General features: G+C 43.9%; 1 protein-coding gene across 2 annotated transcripts in view; it reads left to right on the top strand.

Moving 5' to 3' along the window:
* Window positions 1-14,498, top strand: part of ACSS3 (acyl-CoA synthetase short chain family member 3) — a 119,250-nt gene that overhangs the window by 97,978 nt on the left and 6,774 nt on the right. Inside the window, exons 12-13 of one of the 2 annotated variants that reach the window (XM_039520720.1) lie at window positions 9,037-9,118; window positions 10,172-10,294. In XM_039520720.1, coding sequence (XP_039376654.1) covers window positions 9,037-9,118; window positions 10,172-10,294 — 205 coding nt within the window. The remainder of the gene's footprint in view (window positions 1-9,036; window positions 9,119-10,171; window positions 10,295-14,498) is intronic. The other variant, XM_039520722.1, reaches the window with a different exon arrangement.

Below are 14,498 nucleotides of genomic sequence, written 5' to 3'. Positions count from 1 at the left end.
AACTCATTTGCTGCTGTTTCCAGCACAGCCTTTGTGTACTAGAAAAACTCTGAAATGCTGACACACTACAATTTTTTTTTTTCATTTAAGGCTAGAGTTTGACTGTCCCTTCTGAATGGTGAGGAAAAGAGATCTTTTCTCACCCTGACCTCCCACAGATCCCATAAAGATACTTCAGAAAGGCAACCAATGTTGTTGGGAGAGTGCAGGGCTAATAAGGAGCACAGCACCATAAAGCATTGGGAGAATAGGCCTAGTCATGGCCTTGTGTCTCCAATGCATTAGCCTGTGGAGTAGTATTGCACGTTTTAAAAGGATGTAGCAGTTTGGAGCTTGTTTTCATGCTGTTGTAGTCTGAATAATACATAATCTATATATTATATTGATTACTTAAGGATTACCACTTATCAGTTTGAGGTTTGACAGGTTCTTGTCCCAAGATCAGGCCCAGTATTATTAAAATTACTGTATAGTTGGGAACTCCGATGTGCACAGTTGCAAAACTCACACTGTAGGAACCCTTCTATGTTTACAATAGCACTTTTTATGTTTAGGTCTCAAAGTGCTTTACAAAAGAAGGTCACTATCATTATCCACATTTTACAGATGGGGAAACTGAGACACAGAGGGGGGAAGTGACTTGCCCAAGATCACCCAGCATTCCTGTATCAGAGCTGGAAATATAACCCAGATCTCACGAGTCCCACTGTAGTGCTCTACCTGCTAAGCTACACTGAAGTGAGGGGAAGTTGGCATTTTTTCAAAGAGACATTATTAAGGGCACAAAAGCAATCTATTCCACTGCGTAGGAAAGATAGGAAGTATAGCAAGAGTCCACCCTGGCTTAATCAGGAGATCTTCTATGATCTACAATTCAAAAAAGAGTCCTACAAAAAGTGGAAACTCGGTCAAACTACAAAGGATGGATATAAACAAATAACACAAGTATGTAGGGCAAAATTAGAAAAGCCAAGGCACAAAATGAGATCAAACTAGCTAGGGAAATAAAAGGAAAAAATAAAACATTCTACAAATACATTAGAAGCAAGAGGAAGACCAAGGACAGAGTAGACCCGTTACTCAATGAGGGGGGAAAGACAATAACAGACAATGTGGAAATGGCAGAGGTGCTTAATGACTTCTTTGTATTGGTTTTCACTGAGAAGGTTGGTGGCAATGGGATGTATAAAATAATGAATTCCTGTGAAAATGAGGTAGGATCAGAGTCTAAAATAGGGAAAGAACAAGTCAAAAATTACTTAGACAAGTTAGATGTCTTCAAATCACCATGGCCTGATGAAATGCATCCTAGAATACTCAAGGAGCTGACTGAGGAGATATCTAAGCCATTATCAATTATCTTTTAAGAGTCATGGAAGGCGTGAGACATTCCAGAAGACTGGAAAAGGTCAAATCTAGTGCCCATCTATAAAAAGGTAAATAAGGGCAACCCGGGGAATTACAGACCAGTCTGTTTAACTTCTGTACCCAGAAAGATAATGGAGCAAATAATTAAGCAATCAATTTGCAAACACCTAGAAGATAATAAGGTGATAAATAACAGTCAGCATGGATTTGTCAATAACAAATCGTGTCAAACCAACCTAATAGCGTTGTTTGACAGCGTAACAAGCCTTGTGGATGGGGGGAAGCGGTAGATGTATATATCTTGACTTTAATAAGGCTTTTGATACTGTCTCGTATGACCTTCTCATAAACAAACTAGGAAAATACAACCTAGATGGAGCTACTATAAGGTGGGCGTATAACTGGTTGGAAAATCATTCCCAGAGAGTAGTTATCAGTGGTTCACAGTCATTCTGGAAGGGCATAATGAGTGGGGTCCCGCAGGGATCAGTTCTGGGTCCAGTTCTGTTCAATATCTTCATCAATGATTTAGATAATGGGATAGAAAGTACACTTATAAAGTTTGTGGACGATACCAAGCTGGGAGGGATTGCATGTGCTTTGGAAGATTACAATTCAAAATGATCTGGAGAAATGGTCTGAAATAAATAGGATGAAATTCAATAAGGACATGTAAAGTACTCCACTTAGGAAGGAACAATCAGTTTCACACATACAAAATGGGAAATGACTGTCTAGGAAGGAGTACTGCGGAAAGGGATCTGGGAATCATAGTGGATCACAAGCTAAATATGAGTCAACAGTGTAACACTGTTGCAAAAAAAGCAAACATCATTCTGGGATGTATTAGCAGGAGTATTGTAAGCAAGACATGAGAAGTAATTCTTCTGCTCTACTCCGCACTGATTAGACCTCAACTGGAGTATTATTATGTCCAGTTCTGGAGGCCACATTTCAGGAAAGATGTGGACAAATTGGAGACAGCCCAGAGAAGAGCAACAAAAATGATTAAAGGTCTAGAAAAAATGACCTCTGAGGGGAGATTGAAAAAATTAACTTGTTTAGTCTAGAGAAGAGAAGACAGAGAGGGGACATGATAACAGTTTTCAAGTACATAAAAGCTTATTACAAGGAGAAGGGAGAAAAATGATTATTCTTAACCTGTGAGGATAGGACAAGAAGCAATGGGCTTAAATTGCAGCAAGGGCGGTTTAAGTTGGACATTAGGAAAAACTTCCTAACTGTCAGAGTGGTTAAGCACTGGAATAAATTGCCTATGGCGGTGGTGGACTCTCCATCATTGGGGATTTTGAAGATCAGGCTGGACAACACCTGTCAGGGATGGTCTAGATTAGGGGGCGAGCAAACTTTTTTTTTTTTGGCTTGAGGCCTGCATCGGGTTTCAGATATTGTATGGAGGGCCAGTCAGGGGAAGCTGTGCCTCCCCAAACAGCGAGACGTGGCCCGGCCCCTGCCCCCTATCCACTCCCCCCTGCTTCTCACCCCCTGACAGCCCCCACCACTGCCCCATCCACCCCTCCTGCTCTCTGCCCCTTGACCACCCCTGGACCCTCTGCCCCTAACTGCCCCCCTGCTGCTCCAGCCAACCCCCCTCTTCCTTCCTGACCCCCCCCCCCCGGGACCCCTGCCCCATCCAACCACCCCTTCTCCCTGACTGCTGCTGGAACCCCCGACCCCATTCAACCCCCCTGTTCCCCACCCTCTGACCACCGCCACCCCTATCCACACCCCCAGCCCTTGACCAGCCCCTGAACTCCCCTGCCCTCCTGCTGCTCCAGCCACGCCCCCCCCAGGACCCCTGCCCCATCCAACCACCTCTTCTCTGTGACCGCCCCCAGGCCACCTGCCCCTAACTGCCCCCCACCACTCCATCCAACCCCACCTCCTTCCTGACTGCCCCCGCAGAACCCTGCCCCATTCAACCACCCCTTCTCCCTGACCGCCCCAGGAACCCCCCACCCCATTCAACCCCCCTGTTCCCTGCCCTCTGACCACCCCATCCACATCCCCAGCCTCTGACCAGCCCCCGAACTCCCCTGCCCTCTATCCAACTGCCCCTCCTCCGCTCCCTGCCCCCTTACTGTGCTGCCTGGAGCACCGATGGCTGGCGGTGCTACAGCTGCGCCGCCCGGCTGGAGCCAGCCGCGCAGCACAGAGCACCGGGTCAGGTCAAGCTCTGCAGCTGCGCTACCCCAGGAGCGTGCAGCCCCGCTACCCAGAGCATTGTGTCTGTGGCGCAGTGAGCTGAGGCTGCAGGGGAGGGAGAACAGCAGGGGAGAGGCCGGGGGCGAGCTTCCCGGGCCAGGAGCTCAGAGGCTGGGCAGTACGGTCCCGCAGGCCACTGTAGTTTGCCCACCTCTGGTCTAGATAATACTTAGTCCTGCCTTGAGTGCAGGGGACTGGACTAGATGACCTTTCAAGGTCCCTTCCAGTTCTATGATTTTATGAAATTAGCACGAGGCAACTTGTGTCTCTGTTTCTTCTTCTGTGAGCTAAAATCTTTGGACGTGAAGGTTAATTAACTGAGGGTTCATTTTGAAATGATTGTTGTAATGACCTCCAGCTTCCATTAGCAAGGGCAGCCTGATGAGGAGACCAATATTTTAACACAGAGTCTGACCTTTCTGAGATTATATATAATATGTATATTTATGTGCATGCTTATGTGTGTAACCATTATTATTAGCAAAACAGAATGTCGTCTGTTCTCATAATGAACATTAGTAACGAAAAATCAAGTGAAAATTCCACTGCTGGAGGAAACTCAGGATCCGTGTATCTGTAGACTGTAAATGTCACAAGCCTTCTGTATTTATTTTTAGAGGCAATTACCAGTACTTCTGTCTCCCTGGCTACCATCACTCTTTACACCAGCAGTGGGCAACATGCGGCCCATCAGGGTAATCTGATTGTGGGCTTTGTTGACGTTGACCATCCACAGGCATGGCCCCCTGCGGTTCTCAGTGGCTGTGGTTTGCCATTCTCGGTCAGTGGGGGCTGTGTGAAGTGGCAGGTTGCAGGGACATGCTGGCCACTGCTTTCCATAGCTCCCATTGGCCAGGAACGGCAAACTGCAGCCACTGGAAGCTGTTGGGGGCCGTGCCTGCGGATGGTCAACATCAGCAAGATGTCGCGCGGCCCACAATCAGATTACCCTGATGGGCCCCAGGTTGCCCATCACTGCTTTACATCACGCCAGAACACTAAGGGAGGACACACAATCGTATCATAAGGACAGCAGTGTCGAACAGCTGATCTCCCACTAGAGCCTCTCATGCAGCTCTGTGTCAATGCTTCTGATATCAGTGTGGTGGTTCTCCCCTAATATTTATATAGCTGTTTTTGCACCCTTGCCATGAAGCACCCTGGGAGAAATCCTGGCAGTAGTAAAGGTCTGATAACCATCCCTTCCCAGTAGCAGCATTGCATCCGTTTCCTCGTGTTTGGGAGGCTAAGTTTTATTTTAATTTACAAAGCTGGAACTGAAGTTTTTCAATCACATCACCTTGGATTATGTTATTGTCAGATTTCTCAAGCTGAGCAAGGTCAGGCCTGGGCTGTATTGAAATAGGAGAGCTCCAAGGAAACCAAGGATGCTACAGGAAGATGGGCAAATGCCTTTTCTCTCTCCAGTATCTCAGAACAGAACCAGTGCCCTCCCATGGGGCTAGGTTACACTTTATTGTGTGAAGTGCTCTTTCAGATGAAACACAAAATAGAGCTCTTGACCATTTGATTTTTCATCCTCTGGCTCTTAAGGTCCCAATCCTGCTGTTGTTAAAATCTGTGGCAAAATGCTCATTGACTTCTATGGGATGGAGATTTGGCTCTTTGGGTGTAAATTCAAAATTCCATCCTGATCAAGTGACTTCCCTCTGTAGTTTATGGGATTCATTTTCTCTTCCTGACCTAAATCTGTCCTGTTATGCGACATTAGAGGTGGAACACGTTACTGGTGACAGGAGTGATTCCAGTGTAAATATTGTTTTGGAATCCTTTGGCATGAAAGATGATGTACAGGGAGTCCTCGGACTTATGATGACCGACTTAGTTGGATGCCACTTACAACGCTTTTCAATTGACTGCTCGTTTCGCCCCTACGACACTTGTTTCGCCCTTACGATGAAAGCCAGCAGGGAGAGCATACACATCACATGCTGAGCCTCAGCCAATCACGGATTTCACTGTTCAAGCTTTCTGATTGTCTGAGCCGGGGGCCTGGAGCCAATCAAATACAATTATCAAGGCTACCTGGCAACAAGCTACCCTGGCTGTGGAAGCCAATCAGACAAGTAACTGCAAGGGACCCCTTTCCAGCTCCATTCATTATAACGTGACCACAAAGTTATTTACAAGGAACACTGTAAAAAGCAAGCCCAGTTCTCTGTTGTATGTTGCCAGCATTCTGAGCAGCTGCCTGCCTTGCTGTCTGCCCCCCTGACTGTCTGTCCACCATGTCTCCCAACATTGAACTCAGTGCATCTGTGAATAGGGGCATATACAACATGTACAGCTGCTACAGAGAAATTTACAAGGAGAAGAGGAGAACATCTGTCCAAACTTCCATAGACACTTTCTTTAAGACTCCAGAGAAGACTTCAGAGAAACCTGCAGCCCAGACTTCATAGAAGCCCCCAGCCAAGAGCCCTTCAAAAAGTTCTGGAAAGTCAAAATATGTGATTTTATTTGTTTATTTGAATGTTGTTTACCAAATAAATACATTGATGGTGCTGCATTAGACATCTATCATTCATTTAGTACAAAAATCTGGGTTATTGTGGTGAAAATAGTGTATCAAGCTTTGGTTCAGGAAACAATCCCCGCTTTATACCATTGATTCCTATGGGAAAAACAGTTTCGACTTATGTTTCGACTTACAACACTATCTGAGGAACGAATTGTGTCATAATCCCAAGGACTCCCTGTACATACATGTAGGGTAAGTTCTCTTGGTTCTCATCTGTGACTAAAGTGCTGCAGAGAGCCATGGCAAGCCACTGTTAGTCATTTTGTTCTTTTTCTATCCTGCAGGCTCTGGGTAGGGCTTCAGCTGTGCTTTTTTAATCTGATTCTTGTTAAACCAACACTGAATCCCAGGTGAAATAACAGAAAACTGAGATGGTAGGGACAAATAGAGGGAAGGCAGAAGCATGAGGGAAAGGAGTGGTGGCGGGGGGGAAAAAGCAAGGGAGCATGAGACAGAAAGGAGAGGGAGCTGGAGCAAAAGTGTAGAGGTAAATCTAATGTGTTCCAGAGAAATAATATGCTCTCAGACTCGTAAAATACAAATACAAATAAATACAAAACAACGAGGAAGAAGTATGAAAAGAGGGATAGGGCAGATCAAAAAAGCCAGTAATTTTGTTTGTGGATTTCAGACAACAAACAAAAAACCCACACACAGTCCTGACATTATTACTAATGTCTTTAGAAATTCTTGCACTCTAAGCGGTCACTAACCATGACTTATACAAATGACCTGGTGCTACGCATGAGGTAGTTTAGTCGCTAAAGTACTGATCCACTGCTATTGACCAATCAAGAAATCAGGATTCCCTGATGTCATATGTTACATATTTCTTCTGGTTTTAATTTTCAGAAATCATATTTACAAAACAGCGAAATGAGATTCTTATTTTAGAAATATAATGCGTTCTATTTAATCACTAAATTGGGAGCGTTTGAATGCAGCTCTGGAGAAATCATTAATGACTGTCAATGTGTAGTATCCTTTCTCTCTATCATAAGGACATCTCAGACAATTAAATAAATTAAAGGTGCAAAATCTGCAACTACAATACCTGTTATGAATTCTTATACAGTTAGCAGTCAGGCAACAAACATGGTAATTACCATTCTCTCGTGGTTTCTCTTGAATCTGAACAAGAATTTTTTCTTTAAAGCGCTCTCATTTCCAAACACATGGCTTGGTCCATTCCTGGGTTTCTTCAAGCAAGATGTCCATAAAAATGGGGTTACCCTTTTGCAAAGCAACTAGTACTCCCACTTTGGGCACCTGACGCTGTCCAATAAACCCACCAAAATGGGCAATGTGGGGAGTGGCTAGATACCCCATGGATGCTCATGCAGTTTACTGGGAAGCGTCCCATCATCTGAACCCCTGACCACATCCTGTTGCCAAATACACTCTTCTGGTCCTCTTAAAGTGAATTACTTAAAGTGATAGCTGAGTCTGACCCTGAGAGGCCCCCATCATCTTAGGAAGAACAGTGATGATTTAGCTTGTTTTGCCATGGCTTATTCTGTCAATACTTTCTATAGAAAAAAGGAAATTGTCCTTTTGTGCTGATAAAAGTAAATCCTGTAGTGTAGATGTGGTTGACTTGCTAACACCATTTCCTGTGGGCTAAAATCCCACATGCAGTTTATATTTTATCAGTATGGACACTGCCACACTACTGGGGAATGTTTCAGTGCTGGAGGTATTGTTCTTTGGATAGTATTATGAATCATAGTGGCGTTTGTCAGGGTTTGGTGACTGCCAGGGTGAAAGTGACGATCCCATGTATTAGGGATTACTTGTGAGTAATACATTCATCCCAAACTCATACCAGGAGACCTTTTATGCCACATAATTGAATTGCTCTAATATATGCATGCACACTCTCTCTCCTGCAAATCTGCTTTCAGAGTTAACCTTAATAGAATCCCAGTTCAACCCTCCTCCCTCCCCCGAATTTATATCTTGTAGGGTTAAACTCAGTTTCCTTAACATTTTTATCTACAGTCAAAACTGTGAAATTTAAAAAATCACCGTTTCTCCTTGTCAGCCCAAAAAGCTTTGCCACTTCTTCCCATCTGACAGATATTATTTATGTGGAATGCTCCTTCTCTCATCTTCATCACATTCAGATGCTGACTAAAGTGGCAGAAAGGAGCACATGTTGAAAATTCAGCTCATGGTGCATTTCAACTTTTGTCATTTCTGTTTTCTTCTATGAATTAAACCCAAATTATTTTATTTTTGAAAATATAGGTTTTTACCTTTTCCATCTTCCTCCCCCCAATAATTACTGCAGTTTAATCTGCATAATTTCACTTCATTTTTGGACAATTAAAATAAGTATAACCACCTGAAAATACTGTGATCCAGATCCTCATGACTTTGAAGTCAATGGTGCTGGGACAATTTACACAAACTGAGGGTCTGATCGTGTGTGTGCGCGCGTGTGTGCATGCATACATGCATGCAAGTACGTATGTATTGTATGTATTATAAAATGTCAGGTGCTTTATCTTGGGCAATGTTTTAAATTGACTGATGATGATAGATTTTTATAGCACTTTTTTCACATTTGCTAGAGCAAACTTTATTTTACTAGAAGTTGGAGGCCCTAGTGTTCTATAAAATGTATCAGCTAGCAGTATCTTCAAGTTTAGAACTATATGAATGTGATTTAACAATAGTTTATGAAATACATAACTTTCAGGATCATCTGTCACTAAGCAATATAGGTGTTAAGGGAACTGTCATCCAGTTGCATAATCTTCATATGTTTACCGTACTATGCGACCTGAATGCAGTTCTATCACATTGTGATTATCTATTATACTGTGCATCATTGAAGTTTTTAAGTTTGTATCTTATTATTCTAACTACTGCACTATTTTCCTTTTTAATGTAAGGTTGCCTTTGCCTCCTGGAGCCTTCTCGGGTCTCTGGAAAAATCAGGAAACGTTCAAGGAGTTATATTTCCAAAAATTTCCCGTAAGAATTGCAAAAGGAACTATATAAACTACCAGTAATGCTATGGCATTGAACGATCTTAGTTAGTAGTTATAGGATTCTGTCATTTCTTCTTTTGATGAGAGAGCTTTGATATGTATGTCTACATAAGATTAAAATCATTTAAAGTTAAAGCTCTCATTGTGCAGAATATTAGAATGTAGTCACTCTCTTTTAAAGAAAATCTAAAAAATACAGTTTGTCTTCTGTGTTGGGTAACATATGCAGGAGGGGAGCATGACCAGGGAAGGGAATCAGTAAATAGATGAATAAATTATGCTTCCCCCATCAGATCCACACATGGAAGAGATTGTACATAAGCTGATCTCCTCCCTACACAGGAGAGAGAGAGAGAGAGTTTGTGTTGTGTTGTGTTTTTCCTATGTATGACCAAGAAGGAAGATTTGGCCCAAGGGTGGAAATAAGTGAGGGAACAGATTTATGTGAGGACAAGTTGTCATTTTGTGGTCTGGCAAGGTGTTGCTATCATGCTTCTGGGTCAAGATATTCCCAAAAGAAACAGAAATATCATGAGAATTTGAGTTCAACTTTGCTGCCCCATCCTTTAGAGACAACCCCACCTCTTCCTCTGGACTCAGGAGAGCCCCATCTTCCAGGGGTTCTGAGGGAGCAGTGTACAGGCTGGAAAAGGTGTGAGTGGACTTGCATATACTGTTCCTGCTGACCCCACCAAGTTCACTCAGGGAGGGGAACCCAAGCGGTATTATGAAATAAGAACAGCGAATAAAATGTTTCAGAATAAAATCCATGTAATGAAAAAATAATAATTGGGAAAAGAAGGAACTGCAGAGTTTATAAAGATTTTTCAGTTTTAAAGTTGATGTGATCCTATTTTGCACCGTGAAGGTAAATATGTTGATAATTTTTAACGCATAAACTTTAGGTGGGAGGTGACTATATTAAATAGTCAGTAACTTTTTTCATTTTGAGTGAGTCACTCATCCATTTTGCTGGTAAACATTGCTGATGACCCTAGCATTAATACCAATTTATTGCTTGTGGTTTTATTTTCAGGGATACTACGATACCATGGATGCTGGGTACATGGATGAAGATGGCTACTTATATGTCATGTCTCGAGTTGATGACGTGATCAATGTTGCAGGTCATAGAATTTCTGCAGGTGCAATTGAGGAGGTGAGCACAAACTTAACAGTGAAAATGGGTACAAAAAAGCTGGCATCACAGGTACGTCTACACATTGAGCGGGAGACTGTGGAAGTGAGTCTCAGAGCCCAGGTTTCAGAGTAGCAGCCATGTTAGTCTGTATCCGCAAAAAGAACAAGAGTACTTGTGGCACCTTAGAGACTAACAAATTTATAAGCATGAGAGCATAAGCTTTCATGGGCCACAGCCCACTTCATCAGATGCATAGAATGGAACATATAGTGAGGATATATATACATACAGAGAACATGAAAAGGTGGGAGTCCCCCACCAACTCTAACAGGCTAATTAATTAAGATGAGCTGTTGTCAGCAGGAGAAAAAAAACTGATAATCACGATAGCCCAGTCTCTATGCAAAAGAATAAATGGACATAAATCTGACATCAGGAATCATAACATTCAGAAACCTAGGAGAACTCTTCAATCTCTCTGGCCATTCAGTAACAGATTTAAAGGTGGCAATTTTGCAACAGAAAAGCTTCAGAAACAGACTCCAATGAGAAACTACTGAACTTGAATTAATATGCAAACTAGATACTATCAATTTAGGCTTAAAGAAAGACTGGGAATGGCTGAGCCATTACACACATTGAATCTATTTCCCCATGACCGCCCCCGGAAACCTCACACCTTCTTGTCAAACTGCCTTAAATGGGCTATCTTGAGTATCACTACAAAAGTTTTCTTTTTCCTGTTGACAATAGCTCATCTTAATTAATTTGCCTCTTAGAGTTGGTAGGGAAACTCCCACCTTTTCATGCTCTCTGTATGTATATATATCTCCTCACTATACGTTCCATTCTATGCAGCCGATGAAGTGGGTTGTAGCCCTTGAAAGCTTATGCTCAGAGCCCAGGTTGACAGACTCAGGTTTGTGGGGCTTATGCTAAGGTGCTTAAAACAACTATGTAGACATTGTGGCTCGGGCTCTGAAGCAGAAGGTGGGGGTGAGCTTCAGAGCCCAATGTCTAACCCAAGCCACAACATCTACACAACTATTTTTAGCGACGGAGCATGAGCCCTGTGAGTCCAAGTCTGTCGAGCCAGGCTTTAAGACTCACTGCCGCAGGCTGCTGCTCACTGTGTAGATGTGTCCACAGAGACTGAAAACTTCAACAAAAATATGTGTTTTTTTTTTCTTTTCGACTGTGTACTTGTTGGTTTTGATTTCTTTGGGAGTGGGGTGTTTAATATCACACATTTCTAAGATTAAAACTTTTGGAAAGTTTTTTAAAAGTAGTTTTAGGGTGGATTTCAAAAAGCGCTCAGTGTTGGCTTAAATTCTGCTCCCATTGAAATCATTAGGAGTTTTATCATTGGCTTCAGTCAGAGCAGAGTTAAGCCAACAGTAAACACTCTGAAAATTCCACCCTCACATCCTAGCTCACTAATGTAATATACAAGTATCAGAGGGGTAGCCGTGTTAGTCTGGTTCTGTAAAAGCAGAATATACAGGTAACTCCAAAAGTTAAAACTATGCATTTTAAAATAGCATTTTGAGACTTATTTCCTGATTCACTGACCTGTCCAGATCTACTGTAATTGCCAGAAGATCTTGCAAGTACAGGAAGCCATGTAGGGAGTACAAGAAAATTCTGCTTATTTGGTATTAGGCATGTTGTACTTTTCTCTAGACTCTGAACTTAGCAGTTGAGTCAAAGGAGAATTAATTTTGTAGTATTTTGCTTTACAAAATATCTGTTTGCAACCTGTATGTTGACCTGCATATTTTAATGTAACATTTTGGATTTTAAAGCGTAGAAAACTTGGAAAAAAGCCAGAGGACAGATTTTTGGACTTTCTGGCTGCACCAGCCATTTGGGTTGCACAAAACCAGTGCATAAACCCAGTGGATCCACCTTCCTGAGCATTTGCATTATATAAGGCAGGGGCAGGCAAACTTTGGCCTGAGGGCCGCATCAGGTTTCAGAAATTGTATGGAGGGCCAGTTAGGGGAGGCTGTGCGTCCCCAGAGAGCCAGGCGTGGCTCGGCCTGGCCCCCGCCCCCTATCCGAACCTCCCTGCTTCTTGCCCCCTGACAGCACCCCCTCAGTCCCTGATGGTCCCCCCCCCCGGGACCCCTGCCCCATCCACCCCATGTTCCCTGTCCCCTGACCGCCCCTGAAGCCCCTGACTGCCCCCTGCCGCCCCATCCAACCCCCCCACTCCTTGCGGGACCTCTGCCCCATCCAACCACTCCTTCTCCCTGTCCCATGACCGCCCCCGGAACCTCTTCCCCTGACTGCCCCCTGCCGCCCCATCCAACCCCCCTCTCCTTCCTGACTGCCCCCGGGGACCCCTGCCCCCATTCAACCCCCTGTTCCCTGCCCTCTGACAACCCCGCCCCCTATCCACACCCCTGGCCCCTGACCACCACCCTGAATTCTCCTGCCCTCTATCCAACCCCCGCTGCTCCCTGCCCCCTTACCGCACTGCCTGGAGTACCAGTGGCTGGTGGCGCTACAGCCACGCCGCCCTGCTGGAGCCAGTCACGCACAGCACAGAGCACCGGGTCAGGCCAGGCTCTGCAGCTGCGCTGCCCCAGAAGCTTGGAGCCCTGCTGCCAGAGCATTGCACCAGAGGCAGAGTGAGCTGAGGCTGTGGGGGAGGGGAACAGTAGGGGAGTGGCCGGGGGCTAGCCTCCTGGGCCAGGAGCTCAGGGGCTGGGCAGGAAGGTCCCGCACGCAGGCCATAGTTTTCCCACCTCTGATATAAGGGGAATCTCTGCGTGGAGTAGAGTGGTATTAAAAGCTCTGCACCATGCCATCTCATTCTCCAGGGACATTACTGGGAATCCCTGCTCCCTGGTGCTCCCAAGATACTGGAATGTCCTCTTAGGTCTGAGAATAATCTGGCTTAAAATAGAGCTGCTCTAATGTAAGAGTGCTAGGCTAGTGTACATTGGCTCAGAATTTGGAGAATGTAAATGTCGCGTAAAGCCACCTTCCCCTCCCACTCCACAATCCTGTAATGAGCACACCGCCTGGGAAGGGATTCTTCCCCCTATTATGGCCTTTTAGTGAAAGGAGTGTCACAACATCAGATCTAGGTGGGGAGGATACACACACACACACACACACACACACACACACACACACACACACACACACACACACACACACACACACACACACACACACACACACACACACACACACACACACACACACACACACACACACACAATGGACTTTGCACAAGGTAATTTATGTGGCCGTATGAGACCCATGCCTCAAACCCCTGGCATAGGGGGCATGTCTAAACCAGGGGGCAGTAGGGGGAACAGCAACAGCGTAGCACTTCAGGGATTGTGCTAATTCAGGCTGCCCCTCAATGTTAAGTTATTCAAGGGACCATACGGGCCCCTTGAGCAACCCAGGGTTATCAGGGCACAAAGATGGTTTGAAGACACACAACACAGAATCTCGCCACTGGTCTTTTACTTTTGTATTGTTAAACAAATTATTCAGGTGTTGTTCCTTATCTTTCAGACTGGTTCTGAAGCTGATAAAATGGCTGGTGTTGTGAATTCCCTGATGTTTAATATTGTACTACTTTATCAGTGTGTACCATGTGAGCTTTCTTCTTTTCTTTAATTTCAGTCACTTGTTTTTCTGTCTTCTTCCCTACTGTTTTGTAATTTTGTTCCCCTGAAAACAATATACACTTAATCACAAGAAAATACTTAGTTTTTCAATTCACCTTTTAAACCAAGCTAAAAAAAGCTAGACTGTAGTTAGTTTACAGAGCAAACTGCTATTTAAATGAGAAAACATTAACAACAACACAATTAACTTTTCAGTAAGATCAGTAAAAACAGAATTAGAAGCTCAGTGAATCTTCCCTTAATTAAATGACAGTCACCTTGTCGAGTATGCATATTTATCTCCCTTTCCATTATAGCTACAGGTAGTTGAGCAAGTTTTTCCTCAGATTTTTGACTATAAATCTCAACAATAAGAGTTGTTTATTTCACCAAGATTTTCTATAAGTATCATCAGGCCCCTGTGAAACTACAGAAGTTACCATTTATCCTATGGCTCAATGAGTAGTTGTTACATATTTGTGTTAATTTCAGCTTCCATCTTGTGCTCAGTGTGTGTGTGTGTGTGTGTGTGTGTGGCTCTTTCAGCTGGCATTGCTCGCCTTTTCTCTGAAGCAAGGGATTAATAC

This window comes from Mauremys reevesii, linkage group 1 (genome assembly GCF_016161935.1).
Source record: "Mauremys reevesii isolate NIE-2019 linkage group 1, ASM1616193v1, whole genome shotgun sequence".
In the NCBI taxonomy this organism is placed as follows: Eukaryota; Metazoa; Chordata; order Testudines; family Geoemydidae; genus Mauremys; species Mauremys reevesii.
The sequence above is the reverse complement of the archived record's forward strand: the minus strand, read 5'-3'. Positions and strand labels throughout refer to the sequence as shown.